Source organism: Tyto alba, unplaced genomic scaffold, assembly GCF_018691265.1.
Source record: "Tyto alba isolate M040663 unplaced genomic scaffold, T.alba_DEE_v4.0 Super-Scaffold_10, whole genome shotgun sequence".
In the NCBI taxonomy this organism is placed as follows: Eukaryota; Metazoa; Chordata; class Aves; order Strigiformes; family Tytonidae; genus Tyto; species Tyto alba.
The window spans coordinates 5936154-5952990 of NW_024881262.1; the positions used below are offsets into that span (position 1 = coordinate 5936154).

The window sequence follows — 16837 nt, forward strand, 5'->3', positions numbered from 1 at the left end:
GGAAGTGCCATCCCGGAAGCGGCGCGCGCGGCGTCATCAGAACATGGCGGCCTGAGGCGGGGGAGCTCCGTCCCTTCCCCTCCGCAGGTGCGCGGGACGCGGCCGGAGCCTCGGGGGCGGCCCCGCCGGTTCCACGAACGGGCCCTCGGGGTGGTGGTGGTGGTGGTGGGGGGGAACACGGGGGGGTGGCGGGGCCGGGCCCCGGGCGAGGGTGGGCTCCGTCCCGTCCCGGCGGCGAGGCCGGGCTGGGGGCGGGCGGCGGCTCCCCGCGCCCCGCTTCCACCCTCAGCGCCCGGGCGGCCCTTCCCGGGGCTCCCCGGCCCCCGCGGCGGGGAGCGCGGCTGAGCCCCGGGGAGCGGCCGCCGGCGGAGCGCGGGTCGGCGAGGGGCTCCTCGGGGCCGGGTTTGACGTGGCGGCTCCTCAGCTCTGACAGGATAATCCTCTCACCTGGGTGCGGGGGTGTACACGTCCCTCTCCCCATCGTCCTGTCTCGGAAATTAGCAGCCCCTCCAAGATAAGAGGGATCCACCCATCTGGCTGTATCCCGTACAAAAGCGCTTCTACACAAACTACCCTGCCGTAATCAGGAGTGGGTTTGAACACGGACTCTTCTGTGATGGTTAACTTGCTCTGTTAAGGAGAAAACAAAATTAAATCTTACACGTAAATCAATTTTTTTTTTTCTTTCCCAGATCAGAACAAAGAGGCTGCAGCTCGTTATCAAAATGCAGTATTCCCATCACTGTGAGCACCTTTTAGAGAGACTGAACAAGCAGCGAGAAGCCGGCTTTCTTTGTGACTGCACTGTTGTTATTGGTGAATTCCAGTTCAAAGCACACAGAAATGTGCTTGCCTCTTTCAGCGAGTACTTCGGTGCATTTTACAGAGATGCATCTGACAATAATGTTGTTTTGGATCAGACTCAAGTGAAAGCTGATGGATTCCAAAAACTCCTGGAATTTATTTACACGGGAAACTTAAACCTTGACAGGTAACGTACGCTCTGAAAGAGGGAAAGAGAATAGGGAAATAAACTTTGTGTTAAGGCAGTACTGGATTTTTTGATCTTTGTAATAAGTTCTGGCGGAACAAACAGTAATGGATATGATACAAATTAACAAGTTGAAGCTCATCTGTTTGTATGTTTTAAAATAGTACCTGACATGTGAGTGCCAAAACAAAGGTAGGTTGTCTGATGTTCCCATGATAGTTTCAGCCTCCCAGTCTTTCTGTCTGGATTGGAAGGGATTAAACATCCTGCGTGATTACCAGGAGAGGGAAAGATGAGTGTATTCGTTCTGAAGTTGGATTATAGGAGTCTGTTTTTGCAGAGAACACACAAGAACTGTGTATGTGGTAGAGACTAAAGTCTGAGGAATGCATGATAGGCACGATTTTAAAAAATAACACTTGTTAGAGTTTGCATGATCTGTTACTTAACATCTTGTATTAGAGCGCTTAAAAGGAGTCACAGGAAGAGTGTTTTCCCCACTTAATGCACTGATTTTTGTGCCCGTTGTGTTGCTTCACATACAGTGAGGGTTCTTTGCAGTGCTTTTATTTTGGCAAAAGAAAGAGATTATCCCTCGTGAGTGAAGCTGAAGTTGGTTACTTAGAAATATGTGGTCCGGGATTTTTATTCCTTTCTCAATGTCTGGTGTCAAATGCAGGTTTAAAAAAATCTTTGTTTTTACTGAAGTCTGAAAACTCATACTCGATAATTTAAGTCTATAGATGCAGGGTGCTGGTTTTTGTTTTAAAATTGGCCTCAAGCATTACCAGCAGTAGACAACTGCACACAGCTATGTGGTGAAGTTAGTGATGGACGCTTTGCAAATGGCGTATGAGCAGAAGTGTGCAGCGTTCTCGGTGGCTGGCTGGGACCGCAGCAGGAGGGTTTCTGGATTCATTCTGAGCAGTTGAGATCTCTGAAGGAAAAGGAAGGTGAATGTACCATCCTCACCCGGGGAGAACTGTTTGCCTGAAGATGACACCTGCAGGGCTGCCCCTCTGTGCCCGTCATCTCGTACTGTATCCCTGCAGGTGACTGCTGCAGTGGTCTGCAAATTCTGTTGTCTCCTGTGATGGTGGGTGTGTGAGTGACACCAAGAAGGGTGTACTTTGAACTCAGAGCTAGTAAAACACAAGTTACTAAAACAGTTGTATTCCTGTACAGAGAGTAATGGTGGCTAGTTACTTATTGTTTAATTACATTTACTGTGTAGTAGATTGTTAAAGTGATGCTGTTTACCATTAATCTCTTTAAAGTGCTGTAAATCCACAAAGGCATTGATGGTACATGTTGCCACCTTGTCCAGGTCATTTTTTTCTAAACCATTAAGGCCTGTGTTGCAGGAACTAAAAATAAAGTGTAGTAGTTTAGATGAGGACTTCCTTGGTGTTAATGCTGTCTGTGCACAGCTGATACAGAATTAAGACCATTTGCAAATTGTTTTATAAAACAAGATTAATACCTGTCTCACAGAAATGCTGAGGTGAATGTGCTGCTTGCAAATTGCTTAAGACTTTTGCCAGAAGGATTATAGAACGGTAGTTTATGCATTTTATTCTCCAGTGTTTTATCCCTTTGTGCTGTGATTTCTGAGCATTTTGGACCTACAACCCCATGTCTAGCCTCACCACCTTACAGTTGGACTTTTAACTTAAAATTCTGCAAACAGCATGTAACTGAAAATAAACTTGTAGTTCTGTGGCTCTGCAGACCCCTCTAGACATGGGCTATCAGTTCAGGAGTAATTGTCGTGCTGGGGCACTACAGCACTAAGGGATCAGATCTTGCTGTATGGGTTCTCAAAGTTACATTTTTTGACAGTGTAACTTTTCTGTAGCTCTGCTGTCTGTGTTTGGTACAGTTGGTACAGAACAGATGTCTGCTTTGTCAAGAATATTGTCACCCAAGTCTTGTTTTCTTGCAGCTGGAATGTTAAAGAGATTCACCAGGCTGCCGACTATCTCAAAGTAGAAGAAGTGGTCACTAAATGCAAAATCAAGATGGAAGACTTTGCTTTTATTGCTAATCCCTCTTCTACAGAGACATCTAGTATCACTGGAAACGTTGAAATGAATCAGCAGACTTGCCTTCTGACTCTCCGAGATTACAACAATCGGGAGAAAGCAGACACTGCTTCTGCAGAGTTACTTCAACCACAGGCAAAGAAAGCGGCTTTAGAAAAGAAATCTCCTCAAACCAAAAAGCGGAAGAAGAATTTCAGCTCCCCCAAAAGCATACAGAATAAATCCATCCAATATCAGAATGATGTGACCCAGAACACATCCATTGAAATGTTTTTAGATGCAAATAAGCTGGCCACGCAGATCACGGAACAGGCTGCCCAAGGCAGCGATAACTCTGAGCTACAGCTGGCATCTGTGGTGGAAAGCGAAATGCTGGCAGCGCAGGACATCCTAGTTCAGACTATTGCTGCAAAACAGAAACGGGAAAAGCCTCAGCAAAGCTGTGCGCTGAAGGAGCACTGTATGTCCAACATAGCCAGTGAAAAGAACGGCTACCAGCTGGAGAGCGCGGGGGAGGAACTCGACCAGAAGTACTCCAAAGCGAAGCCGGTGTGCAACACCTGTGGAAAAGTCTTTTCAGAAGCCAGTAGCCTCCGTCGACATATGAGAATACACAAAGGAGTGAAACCGTACGTGTGTCAGCTTTGTGGGAAGGCATTCACCCAGTGCAATCAGCTGAAAACACATGTAAGGACTCACACAGGTAAGCCGCTGGCCTTGTTTTCATGGGCTGTGGAGACCTGAATACAGGACTAAAAAGATCTTTGCATTCTGACTTCTTCCTCTAGAAATTTTGTCTGCAGCTGGTATGCGTACAGGGATGGTACCTATATCCTGGTAGCATTAAATGTTTCAGCATTTTTCAGTACAAAATTATAGTTTCTACTGTAAGTAGCTAGAGAGGACTTCATTAGTCTGGAAGGACTTGGAAGAGCTGTCTACCCTTTAACTCTGTAGAGTGGTGGAGTGCAAAAACGATTGCCAGTAGAGCATGAAAAACTCACTGCACTTGGTATCAGAATTTCTATTGCTTTTTTTTTTTAAACTCCAAATTCTAATACGTGTTTGAAAACAAAAGTGGGGGGAAAAAGCAATCTTGTGACAAGTAGGTACCTTCTCTCATAGGATCTTGAAAAAGGCAGGGGAGGTGGCTGAGTTATTACAGCATTTGGGATTTTATTTAGTAAAACGTGCAGCTGAAATGTGTGATGGTGTCATGATCTCTGCATTCAGTAACATGACCAGAAGTTTGTGTCATATCAAGAGCTACAGAACAAAGCATCAAAGAGAAATCAGCTATGAACACTTAAACTTTAAGACAACATGTCTGATGTAAAAAGGTCACGAGCAGCAAATTGCTGGAGCCCGGGAAGACGTTTGGGAGAATTACTGTGCTTGTCTTTTCGTATGTTCTTCCCTGGAGCTGGGAGACTTGATGCCAGGTCAGTCCATTCCTCATGCTGACCTGGCGTAGCCGCTGTTCTGCTGTTGCCTTTGCTGTGCTTGGCCAGGTGAGCTGCAGAGGGACCTGGCTGATGTAGTTTTCTTCCTTTTGCGGCTGGCATTCAGAATTCTGAAGTAATGGTGAATCAGATGAAAAAAAAAGACTTACTTTTGCTCTTTTTCCCCTCTGGAAGACTCTGAGCAGAGGCTAGCAGTGGAGCTCTTTCCAGGAAGCTGTGAAGATGTAAAGAGGTGAAGTAGGAGGTGGTGAGGTACAGCTGCAGGAGAACACCTTGCTCTTTCTGTACCCAAGGGAGAGGATTTCACATGTGGTCACTGACTAACCAGAGGTTCATGGGCAAGACGAAGCTTGTGAGCGGTATTCAGGGACAGTTTGCTGGTAGGAACGTCAGCTGCACTTTTTACTTCTGAGGGTATTGTACTGGGAATTTTTGCCTGAGTAGGTAGGGAATTTCACGGTGTTGGTTGCTAGATGGCAGGTTAGATGTCTAATACTTTTTTTTAAAGTTTTTATGTACGCAGTGTACGGAAGAATTGTGGAGTTCTTGGTTTGATTGTGCACTGCCATAGAAATGCAGAGATAGACTCTTTTACACTGTCATCTGAGACTGCAGCGTTGCACGATCCATTACGTGAGACTGTTGACCACTAAGAGAACATGAATAATCAGAGAATTACCTGTAGCATTCTACAGCAGATGCTAACGAGAAATTAGTGAGCACCAGGCTACGTTGCAGACCTGTTGCTGTTTGACAGGCAAGAAAAAGCAGATGATTTACTGGTTGTTCATCTTGAATATTCAGAATCATGAAGAGCCATAACCAGCAAAAAGTTTGAAAATGTAGTAGTAACATTCGTAAAGTAATGTGGGGAAAACAGCACCATTTAAAATATTACCTTTTTTTCCCAGAAGGTAGTGTGTTAAAAAACAGTCTGTTATCTGCTCTGTTCCTGGCATGTTCCACTTCAGCAGACTGATTACGGGATGTTCCAAGATGTTATTTGTAAGAGGTGTTAGAACAGACACCTGAGCTTTGGTCGGGTAGTGGATTGGAAAGCATTCTTACGTAAGTACAGAGAGCACAAGGGTTTTATTTTTCACTAGGGGAGAAGCCATACAAATGTGAACTATGCGACAAAGGCTTTGCTCAGAAGTGCCAGTTAGTGTTCCACAGTCGGATGCATCACGGAGAAGAGAAACCGTACAAATGTGATGTCTGCAACCTGCAGTTTGCAACTTCAAGCAATCTGAAGATTCATGCCAGGTAGGCAAAAGCAAGGTCCTGCAAATGCTTATCCGTGTGTTTAAACAGAATCATTTTACTCCAGTGTGAGCAGGAGTCATACACTCACATCATTTGGTCATTTCTACTCATTTTGAGTTCTCTGTCACGCTGCATAACAGAATAATTACATCTATGCACTTGCTCGTTAAGGAAGCGATTTATGATTTATTTGTGATTTATGAATGTTCCAGCCTACACACTGGTATCCTTATGGCAGTGATGTGGGTTTTGTTTCAGACTGCTTGTAGCACCAAAGAGGAGAGACTTTCTTGGTGGGAAGTGAAACAGAAGAGTTCTCACTGTTCACTGCTCTCTGCATGGGGCTTTTGCGTTTTTGGCAGGAGCAGGAATTATATTCCCTTGTTAGGAATCATTATTTTATCTTCCAGTACAGGGTAGTGCAAAGCGTGCTGAGTGCTCACAGTGCGTGTTACACACGCAGGGCCTGTAGTTCTGCCGTTGAAATCATGGATGTGCTGATTCCCAGAGTCAACAGTAAATTTCGCTCCGCGAAAAACTGGTAACTCAAAACCAGACTTGCAGTTGTGGCGTTATTTTTTCAGTTCACAGAACGTTAGCCCAAGGACCTGTGGGGATAAAGTAGTAATTGAGGAAAGTTACTTAATTGTGGGTGCTGCTTCCCTTTCTGCCAGGAGGTCGCTGATGTCTGTGTGTGTTTGCAGGAAGCACAGCGGCGAGAAGCCCTACGTGTGTGATCGCTGCGGTCAGCGCTTCGCTCAGGCCAGCACGCTCACCTACCACGTGCGTCGGCACACGGGGGAGAAACCTTACGTGTGTGACAGCTGTGGAAAAGCCTTTGCTGTCTCGAGCTCTCTCATCACCCATTCCCGAAAACATACAGGTAAGGGGAGACAGAGCCCTGCGGTGCCGAAGAGGCCTGGCGGGGGAGGACTGGCTGCCTGCAGAGGGGTGGGACATCGACCCAGGAATCTGCAGTTTGAGAGTTACCGCTGGAGATGTCATCCGGTTCCTCTCTCATGTTTTTTTCCCTTTGACTCCAGTTTGGGGAGCTCTTTCTCCCATTGGACATCACCTCTGTTTCATTTTGATTTATTCTTTATGTGTATTCTGGTTTATATATTGAAATAACAAACTCCTTGTGTTTCCTTTAGGAGAGAAGCCATATATCTGTGGCATTTGTGAAAAGAGTTTTATTTCCTCTGGAGAGCTCAATAAACATTTTCGGTCCCATACAGGTCAGTTTCCAGGCAGGCTGCTTCCTGCACCATAAATATTTTACATTTAGCCTTTTGCCTTTAAAATACACTGTATTGTGCTGTACTTGAAAGTAGCGGAGTTCCTTAATTTATGTATATCTGTGTTATCGTAATTTAAAGAAAATGTTGGTGAAATTTTTTTAACTGCCTTTTTCAGACTAATAACTGTGTACCAGCGTGGGTGTTGATGTACGATCATGGCTTTTCTCCTAATCTTTGAGGTTTTTGCTTTATTTTAATCTATTATTCTGGCAACAATTTAATTCTGAATATAGACACACAGAGAAAATAACAGAGTTAGAGTTGTATTTTAAAATACAACGTTGAAATCATTATCCTACATCTCTAACTGTGTTTTCTTTCAATTTCTAACTGCCAAACCAATTTCTTTCAGGTGAAAGACCATTTATCTGTGAAATGTGTGGAAATTCTTACACGGATATCAAAAATCTTAAGAAGCACAAAACGAAAGTTCACACAGGTGAGTTCCTTGTGCGAAGAAAGGTTAAGAAACTACATCAACTGTTTTGTCTTCAGTGCCGAATAACAATTTTTTTTTTGCTCATCCAGGCCTAAAATTGGAAAAGAAAAGATTTTTGTATAGTAGCTCTCTTTAGACCCAAAAGCATCTGCTTTAGAGGTACCCAGACCTCTTGAAGCATAAAGTATGAGCTTTAAAGTAGATTCCAGACAAATCTTCAAGCATTTGTATTGCTATAGCAAACGCATGTTGAGCAACATAGAAGTGGATTGCTGCTGACAAGAATTTCTGTATGTGAATATTTACCTTCTTGTCCTTGTAACTTGTGAGAGCTTCCCACATGAAGGCATAGTCTGAACTGTAGGAAATCTCTTTTATGTCAGAGGAGTATGTCTTTACGAGGGTAGGAACTGAGGTGAACAAGGCATACTGGTTACAAGAATTACTTTACATCTTGAAGGCACAAATTTTTTTAATGTAACTGAAAGATTTTTTTTTTTTTTATATATATATATTATATATATGCAATCAATGTTAATCCAGTCTGAGGTGGATTAGCAAACACACAAGATCAGATAGCTGGCAAAATGCTCCCAGCTGCCAATACTGCTCTAAAAAGACTTAAATGCATTCAATTCCTCTTCTAGATATCAGGTTTTGATTAGGAAGAAATTTGACATCTATTACTTACCTATGGCCCAAAGCACAGAGATGTTCAGGTGGGCAGAGTCTTCCAACACTGGCTCCATACGCCTCCTTATCTGTCCGTCCTTAAGTGTATTAAACCATAATTCCCCTGCCTCTGTCATATGGAAGAAGGAATAACAGGTGTCTCTGCAGATCTGGATTGGGAGGGAGAGGATGAGAGAACAAAGAGTCATACACAGACGCAGCTTGTAATGTCAGAAGCTTGAGAAGGCCCTGGAGGAAGGCAGCAGTGCCGCAGGAAGCCAGGGTGAGGCAAGAGCAGCAGTGAGCGCGGGGAGAGCCCGGCAGAGCCTGGGGGTGAGGGCTGGGAGAGCTGCCAGGGCAGCTCTGTTCGTGTGGAGAGACAGAGGCAGACAGGAGCGTTCCAGCACCCAAATGACAGGGTCCGGAGCACACTTGGATAGAGGAAGGGTGAAATGCCTGATGTGGCTTAATCAGAAAGCCATCCAAGAGCAGCTGCAGACTGCGTTCAAACAGGAAGGCAGCGAGGAATCCATTAGTAGTGATTTCAGTTAAGAATAGAAAATCATTTCTGAAGTGACTGGGTAAAAACTGTAATGGGTCTGGCTGGAATGGAGCTAACAAATGTTTTCTTCCTCAGAAGTTTATGGATAAACGATACTTTGTACACTGCTGTCTCAGTTTAAAGAGGATGCTTGGGCGTGGCTGTGGTTCTTGGATTTTCTGGGGTAGAAAATCTCAAGCAAACCTTCCTAACTGCATTTTTTTCCAAAGTGCCTTTGCTCACTGTGGTGTTAAGGATTTGTTGTCTTCCATACCATGCCATGTAGAGATCAAGTTGGAGTGCATCATTTGTCTAACTGTCATGCCATCAGCAGCAGAGGATGTGATTCTCTGTGCTTACATTGTATTTACAGCTCGCTCTGGCTTCGTGGCACGTGGAAGCCACTGACAGCTCAGCAGCCCAGGCAGCCTTTGACACACCAAGTGCTTGCTTTGACAGTCATTTGAAAGGGAATTGGCAGAATCTGCACATGAGCTTTTGAACATTTCCCTTTTTTTTTTTTTTTTTTTTTCCCCCCCAGGATCTGAAACTTCCCCTGATTCTAATGCACTTGACAATTCTTTCAATGAACAAGAATCCATTCAGAGTCAGAAAAGTCCTTTATCAGAGTCCATAGATGTGAAACCCTCCGAGATGTCTTTAGCACTTCCTCTTCCCATTGGGACTGAAGACCATCAGATGCTGCTTCCTGTGACGGGTGGTCAGTCTCCATCAGAAACATTGCTAAGATCTGCTGTGACTGGATATTCAGAACCTCAGTTTATCTTCTTGCAGCAGTTATACTGACAGTGCAGTACAGAGCCTTCAAGGTAATTTGGTAGTGAACCTGCAGACGTTTGGTAAGATGAACATAAGCAAGCAAGCAGTCACACTTTTTGAATTGGACTTGTTCTTTTTTATTCCTCTGTGTAAAGACACTTGTAAGGCATCTCCATTGTGCAGTGTTTTTGTTCAATTGTGCTAATCTACAATCAGATTTCTATTTGCAATTAACACTAATTTCAAGGAGGCGATTCCTTTCCAGCAACACCTGCCTTAAGAATTCTCCATTAAATATGTTAATGTGTTTTGGAGATCTCCTCCCATATTTCTGCTGATCTGATGTGTCACAATGTCCTTTGAGAGCAGACATTTCAAGCTATATTTGGTAGTTTATTAACCCAGAGGTGTAAGGGGAGAGTAATTTGAATGTCCTAACAAGCTTGTACTCCTGCATTCCAATGTGATGGAAGGTTGGCCAGTGCTCTGGTGAGGGCTTGCAAAGAATTACTGCTGTCTGCCAGAAGCAGCCATCTTCACTTGAAGTATGACCGGAGGGAAAGAGAGTTTTGTGTATATTTTCCTGACAAGGCAAGTAAAGGAGGGTTAATTTTTTTCTGTAGTGTGGCAAGTCACACAGTTCTAATGGCATAGATACTACTGGATATTCTTTCCAAGTCTCTTGGGTTTGTTTTTGTTTTTGTTTTTTTTCCAAAGTGAATCCAGCATTGTTGTATCTCACCCCAGATTTATTCTTCACATCTCTAAAATGCCCTGGTTTTGGCACAAACAGCAACATTTGCTCAAAAGGAGAGGTGGAACACGTGTGTTGTAGATGAGATGAAAAGATGCATTGACTTAATTGTGAGGCATGAATCACAGCTTCATAATCCTTTTTTTACAGTAGTGCTTCTTCTTGTGCTAGTCAGTAGGTACAAAAAAGGAAATAAATCCTGCCCTTCACTGTGAAAATAAGTGAACGCTGCATGAGGAGGCATTAAGGAAGAATACAGCAGAGCAGATTGATATTCTTCCAGGCAAGGTTTAGATAAAGTACGACTGATTTGTTTTAATTGAAGTAATTAGGTATTGCTTTACCTCTCACATCACTTGTCCACAGTAACTGCACAAAACTGGGTATCAAGCAAGACCCATGTAAAGATAGGTTTTATTACTAGCAATGTACATTTTTAAAAAGGAACATTTTTAGTATCTGGGAAGGGTCATTAATTAAAGACTAGATGACAATAGGAGTACTTTTATAGTGCATTTGCCAGTTTGTGTATTAACATAATGTAAGTATTATTTAAGTAATTGTCAAATAGTAAGGAAACAGACACAATACTGTACCAACAATGCATTTAAAGATATTATTTGTTGGTTATTTACTTGGTGCTAGCATTTTATTTCCACTGATGCCTTGTGTCCAGACACTGATAAATGGAAGAGCATAGGAGATACCTCTGAACTGACTCTGTTCTACATGGAGTAATAATTAATCTGCACCTTAATTAAACAGACTTGTGAAAAAATTCTTGGAAGATTTCATTTAAATATTCTGCAAATGCTCCCTTGACTCCTGAGCATAACTATAGATTGATTATTTTATTTTTTCCCTCTTCCAACATGTTTGTACTTGTAAACTAATAGACCTTTTGCTTCTCTGTGTTAATCATCTTATTCTTGATCATATTGTATGCTTTAATATATGGCAGATTTGCTGATAAATTCTACCATGGACAGCAAGGAGTACAGCCATGTTCACCAGGAACATTCTTAGTGCAGGCATCTCTAACTCCATCCACTGGAGCTAGTTATTGCCGTACCTGCCTGACTCTTATTTTTTTTCACTTATCTATAACTACAACATTTATGAACAGCTGATGTCCTTCATAATGCTGGAAAAGGACAATTGGTTTAAGTTCTCTGATGTTGGGTTGTTTTCTGTTTGTTTGGCATTCCTCTTTCCCTCCTCCCTTTTCTTCTTTAGCTTCTGTTATTGATGTAGGATGAAGGATTCCTTAGCCTTGCTGTTTGACTGAAGAACCATAAAGATTGAGATCTTGACTCTGTTAAAAAAACAAACTTTGTGTAGCTTGTCCTAAGGTTCCTCTTTAGGTTCCTCTTTACTTTCTCTCTCAGAAAATAGAGCAGAAGTCTTGGGATAGACATAGGTTTGGTCATGAATATGAAAAAAGAACAATATCATACAACTGACAAATTTCGTATTTAAACAGCTTTGGAAGATAAAACAATGATGTGCTGCTGTTATCTGAGGAAAAGTATCTGAAGATTAACATATCCAGAATAAATGACCACAAGAGAAAACTAGCTCTGGAAAAAAAAAAAAAAAGAAAAAAAAAGAAAATAAAATTAAAATCACATTCCTACATAGAAAATGCATTCCATAACAATGTTTGTTTGGACTGTTTTTATATTTCTAAAATTATAGCTTATTACTGTATTCTTAGATTTCAGACTTTTTTAAAAAATACAGTGCTTAGATTTATACAGGATTTGTTTAGATACTTATAACAGTGACACTTGCTTTATTAGTCATTTAGTTTTCTTTATAGACAAGAAGATAATCATTATTTTTTACAAGACAACAATTTTAACCTTTCTTAATAGAATACACAGGCTCGTAGTTTTGTCTTGGAGCAATAATTTAGTGACCTGCACTCTTGAGTCCCCATCTGAGAGTCTTGATTTTTATCCTCATCTTTCATGAAGATATCTCAGCTGCTGAGGTATGAGCTCTATGAACTGTATTCATTTATTAGAATATAGATTTTAAATATATATATATATATATATATATAAAGATATCAGTAGGTGTGTTCAGGCTGGGTGCTGTAGGACCTGAAGAAGCAGGTCTGTACTGCACCTTTTGCCAGTAGATGCATGGAAAGCAGCTGCACCTCTAATTCCTAGGCTTAAGGGTTCTGAGTTCATTTTGGAGGTACAAGGTTTATAACAGAACTGCAAATTTCTGTAAGGGATTAATATGGGAAAGCATGGAATCTTTTTAGGCAGACATGTTCTTGAGATCTACCTGCAAAAGGAAACAGGGATTTTTAATAATTCCATTAACAGTAATTTAGAGAAAATGACATGATCTGCCATACCGTTGTTTCAGTACCATTTCAGTCAGTTTTGCACTGAAGTTCGTGCAAGTTCTGCCTGAATAGGTTATCTGCATCTAGAAATCTCTGAATTGACTGTTTGGAAATATTTATGTGAGACTAGCTCCTTATATGACAGTTACTTCCAAATTTGTGCCTCTTTGGGCAGAAAGTATGACAACTTTCCTGAATTCACGTGTTTCAAAAAAATTTTGAAGTATGGACAAGTCCCATGTTAAAGATTTCAGGGCTGTGATCTTGGAGAGGCTATCAGTAAGCCTTGCAGAATTAAGTTCAGATAAGGACTAATAACTGATTTTTTGGTTAAATTATTTTTAAAGTATCCTTCATGTATATACAGTTTTTCCTCTGTTATTTGTATATACCTCAACTCAATTTTATAATCCCCTGGGAAGGGAGGGAATTGTACATATTTAGCCTGAAGTGTTTTATGTTAGACTTTAATAAACTTGCTTTGTAATTTTCCCTCACCTTGTGTCTTCTGTTTATAACTGCAAGGGGTAGCAACAAAAGGAGGAGGGAAGCAGTCTAACATAACCACCATCAAACACCCTGGCAGAAGGACGCCCGGTCGCCCTCAGCACAGCTTCCTAACACAGCAAGGACTGCTACATTTTCTTCTTGACAGTAAACACACCTGATTTTTCTCATAGAAGATATTTTGGGTCTGTTCAACCTAGATTAAACAAAAACCTTATTCTAAATACAACCTAGTGTAATGACTCAGGTTATTTTTTTTGCCACTTGTTTTGAGATGTTTGGGGTGAGGGGGTGGGAGGAGTTGTTTGTTTTGGGGTTTTGCTGGATTTTTAGAAAGTGCTTTGAAGATGTACTTTTTATGCTAAAGTAGATACAAATTCTGATCAAGAAATTAACTGAGTATCTTAACTTATTTTTACTAGATTGTTTAATTTTACAGATGGTGATATGGTGGCTGGACTACACAGTAGGACTTAAGGGACTTGCGTTGTACCACTGGCCTCCTGGATCAGTCGTTTTCCTTTAAATTGGGGCAAAAATGCTGCCTTTCAGCAACATACTGTGAGTTCTGGAAGCTGAAACAGTGGTTTACAGAGCAGGATTAGGCTTGCTTTAGCTACTAGAGTAACTTGGAAGCACACGGCAAAAATTTCTAGCCTATGTAAATTCTCTCATTCCAAAGAACACAGAATACATCTTTTAAGAACGTCAAGGTTTGGTTTTCAGAGAAAGGAAAGCAATAAATGTCTCTGGCATAGGCCTTTCTAAGCAATACAGGTTTTTGCACAAATAATTATTTTAGCTTGCAGGAAGCTGTTTATACAAAATTCAGTAGGAATTACGCTGCAGCTCTTTCTTACAAAGGAATATCAAACTCTTAACACATGAGCCAGTTTTATGGATATTGTCAATAATGCAGCGTGGTCTTACGGGCCAGCCTGTTCAGACAGAGTACAAATATTTCAGAAACACACACTAGCACTTTTGAAAGTAGATGCCATTTATCCTGTTATATTTTGTGTATGATGTCATTGCCAGCTTACCATATCTATTAAAATAACTGCTGTTGGTAGAGTTGGGACCAACAGGGTAGATTTGGTTCTCTGTTACCACAGTAGATTAATAAATGTCATTCTTATAAGTAAATTAAGACCTAATTTGGGCAATGAAATTAGCCTGAACTTCGTATACAGGACAAGGGAAAGAAAGATATATGGAAAAAATATACCTCTGTCTGAATCTTGTAATGGTCTTTTTGGCAAGAAATTCTATCATCAGGGTCTCAGTACTGAGAGTGCACTCTTTAGACCATCAGAGTATAACCTGCAATGCTCCAGAGCAGCGGCACTGAGAAAAATACCAATTCTTACAATACAGGCTTACCTAATTATTTCGAAACTCAGGAATTTTCACAGTACGTAGATTCTTCTCAAACTATCACATCGAGTGTATCCTCAACTTCTGTTGTCATTGCTCTGTTCTTCCTGTTTAACAAGTTAAAATATAAGCTCCTCTCTAGTATAGGGTTTTCACAGACATACGGACTCTGTACTTAACAAGATGACTACAGGTTAAGGTGTAGAACAAACATACCTGCTCTGTGGGCTTACCTCTAAGTGCTCTTACAATGGTAAGTGCTTTTTGGAGCAACAGAACCTGACTAATTTGTGTACGAGGGTGGGGGGAATGGAAAAAACCCCATCAAACACCAGAAAACCTCCACATGCAACAACTCTCAGGACCACCGTGGTCATTTCAGCTTGATAAGTGGTACCCATACACCTCCCTCTTTCTACACTACCACTGTGAATAATACAGAGTCACAACAGCAGCAGTTACATTATTGCTTATAGGGTATTATTGCTGAAATTATTTTCTTTTTCCCCTCATGCTTTGATCTTGTCAGTCTTTTGCCTGCACACACCTACATTCATGGATTATGCTGTTACTTTAGATTAATTTTTAACGGGCACAGTTAGACATGCAGAAGACTGCACTGGCAAAAGCCTTTGTACATAACTCTGCTGTGCTATTTGGTGACTTTTTCTGTTTAGGAGCATAGATCTAGTCAATTCTACAGGTATGAGCAGAGCGGGTGGAAAAAGGAAACAAGCTGAGTGATTCCCAAACTTCTACGAATTCTGTATTGAAACCATTAAACAATGTTTAACTACCATTATATGCTTATGTTGTCTTATTCATATGTAGGAGTTGCCACATGACTATAATGATAGAAATCTTTTTAAACAGTTTTCAAGAGACAGGAGGAAATAACGACGCCAAGTTTGGTGGTGTTTTTCATTTGTAGTACAAGAAACAAGTATACGCTGCAAGTTAATCAAAATACCATTTATATCCCAGTAAACTAGGTTCACTAGCTTTAAAGTTCCAGCATTGTAGTAGCTTAGCGCTTAAGTTCATTTAACTAGGTTTAGAAAAAAAGCCACTCTTGGAAAAAGATCAAAAGCATGCAATTACAAAGTAAAAGGGGAGAATATGTAGGGCGCAGTAGCAACAGATGGATTAAACCTCTTGGCTTCCGCAGGAATCTGGGTCGCCAGCGTATCGGATTTGCTGTCAAGCAAAGCCGCTGCCCAGCAGCGGTTCTGGGTGCGAGTTTTTGCCAGGTCACTCTGCCTGGCTGTACTCCAGCCTGCAGCGACGCAGTAACGTTACCTGCAGGCTCCCTGCGACGTGGAAACCTGGCTGCAGAGACCACAGCCCAGGAAGGGCGGCGGCAGCTCTGCCTCCGCGGCAGCCCTGTGGAAGAGGACCCTGTGGTCGTGATGCTCCATCCACGGCTCTGCGGATGCTCTGATTCGGCCCCTGCATCTTTTTTGAACAAGAAGCGCTGGGTAAAAATCCTGATCTGAGGAGGTCTCCTAAATAAATTGGAGTAGTTCAGCTGCTAGGAGTTCAAGCTGTGCATCTGCACCGCTGCAGTCCAAACTCTTCGCGTGCCTCTGGTCAGTGACTGTTTTACTCTCCAGTACTGCCAAGAATACCTTGTGCTGTGGTGAAAATATGTTCCTCTGAGCATGTCATTTCATTAAATTTATCACCTAGGAACCCTGAAACTACAGCTAAGCATGGTAAGGCAAATGAAATAACGTGCAATTGAAATAACTGCAGCAAAATTAATGCATTTTCATATTAATCGGCTCTTAATAGATTGGGCATTAATTAATTAGCAATAGATTTTAAGGTCAGTGGCTTGATATTTTAATGCTACTTCAAGCAGTTTTAGATTCCTCCTAGACTAAAGACCCTGAAGAAACAATATGCAGCAAGTCTGATACTGATACAATCTATTTCACTAGAAACGAGCTAGACAAAGCTCAAGCATATGGAGTGCATCAAGCTGTGACCTTGCTCACAAGTATTCTGAAACAGCTGTAATTGCCAGACTGGCATTAGCATCTTTGCTTGTCACCCCCCCACAACTTGGTGTCCAGTAGTAATGCTTCTGGAGGCCATGGGAGAGCTCTGCAAGGTGAACGTGCCCATCCACTTCATACGGTTCCACATCTGTACAATTAAGTTTCAAGCGGCCCGTCTGAATTAATTCTGAAAATGCCTGAAATTTATAAAACCAAGAATACGACATGCAGTATTCCATTTTGACTGCAGTGAAGGCTCTAGAAGATAACCCACAATAGGACAGTACTTGATCATTTCAGTATGCTGATGTCCAGCAAGCCTCACTACACCAC

The 16837-nt window shown here is 41.8% G+C and overlaps 2 protein-coding genes across 14 annotated transcripts in view; one reads left to right on the forward strand and one right to left on the reverse strand.

The window, feature by feature from the left end:
* On the forward strand, positions 1 to 15300 carry MYNN (myoneurin). Of its 4 annotated transcripts, none has more exons than XR_006165551.1 (9): positions 1 to 87; positions 693 to 991; positions 2937 to 3739; positions 5606 to 5765; positions 6470 to 6648; positions 6920 to 7003; positions 7419 to 7505; positions 9260 to 12248; positions 13143 to 15300. XR_006165551.1 is itself a non-coding variant. In XM_042795432.1 (9 exons), the coding sequence occupies exons 2-8, from the start codon at positions 726 to 728 to the stop codon at positions 9523 to 9525; spliced, it is 1845 nt and encodes a 614-aa protein (XP_042651366.1). In that variant the 5' UTR covers positions 1 to 87; positions 693 to 725; the 3' UTR covers positions 9526 to 9548; positions 13143 to 15300. The 4 variants fall into 4 exon arrangements, 3 of the variants coding, with proteins under 3 accessions (XP_042651366.1, XP_042651364.1, XP_042651361.1); XM_042795432.1 differs by having other exon boundaries at positions 9260 to 9548; XM_042795430.1 differs by lacking the exon at positions 13143 to 15300 and having other exon boundaries at positions 9260 to 9548; positions 12130 to 13114.
* The window catches only part of LRRC34 (leucine rich repeat containing 34), a 27113-nt gene continuing 11229 nt past the window's right edge, over positions 954 to 16837 (reverse strand). For 3 of the 10 annotated variants that reach the window (XM_042795440.1, XM_042795444.1, XM_042795466.1), the window contains 3 exons: positions 8197 to 8347; positions 7812 to 7915; positions 954 to 1003 (listed from right to left, as the gene is read on the reverse strand). In XM_042795440.1, coding sequence (XP_042651374.1) covers positions 965 to 1003; positions 7812 to 7915; positions 8197 to 8347 — 294 coding nt within the window. In that variant the 3' untranslated portion in view covers positions 954 to 964. Of the gene's footprint in view, positions 1004 to 5924; positions 6374 to 7811; positions 7916 to 8196; positions 8348 to 10189; positions 16702 to 16837 lie in introns of those variants that run through there. The other 7 variants (XM_032986500.2, XM_032986504.2, XR_004406161.2 and 4 more) reach the window with 7 other exon arrangements.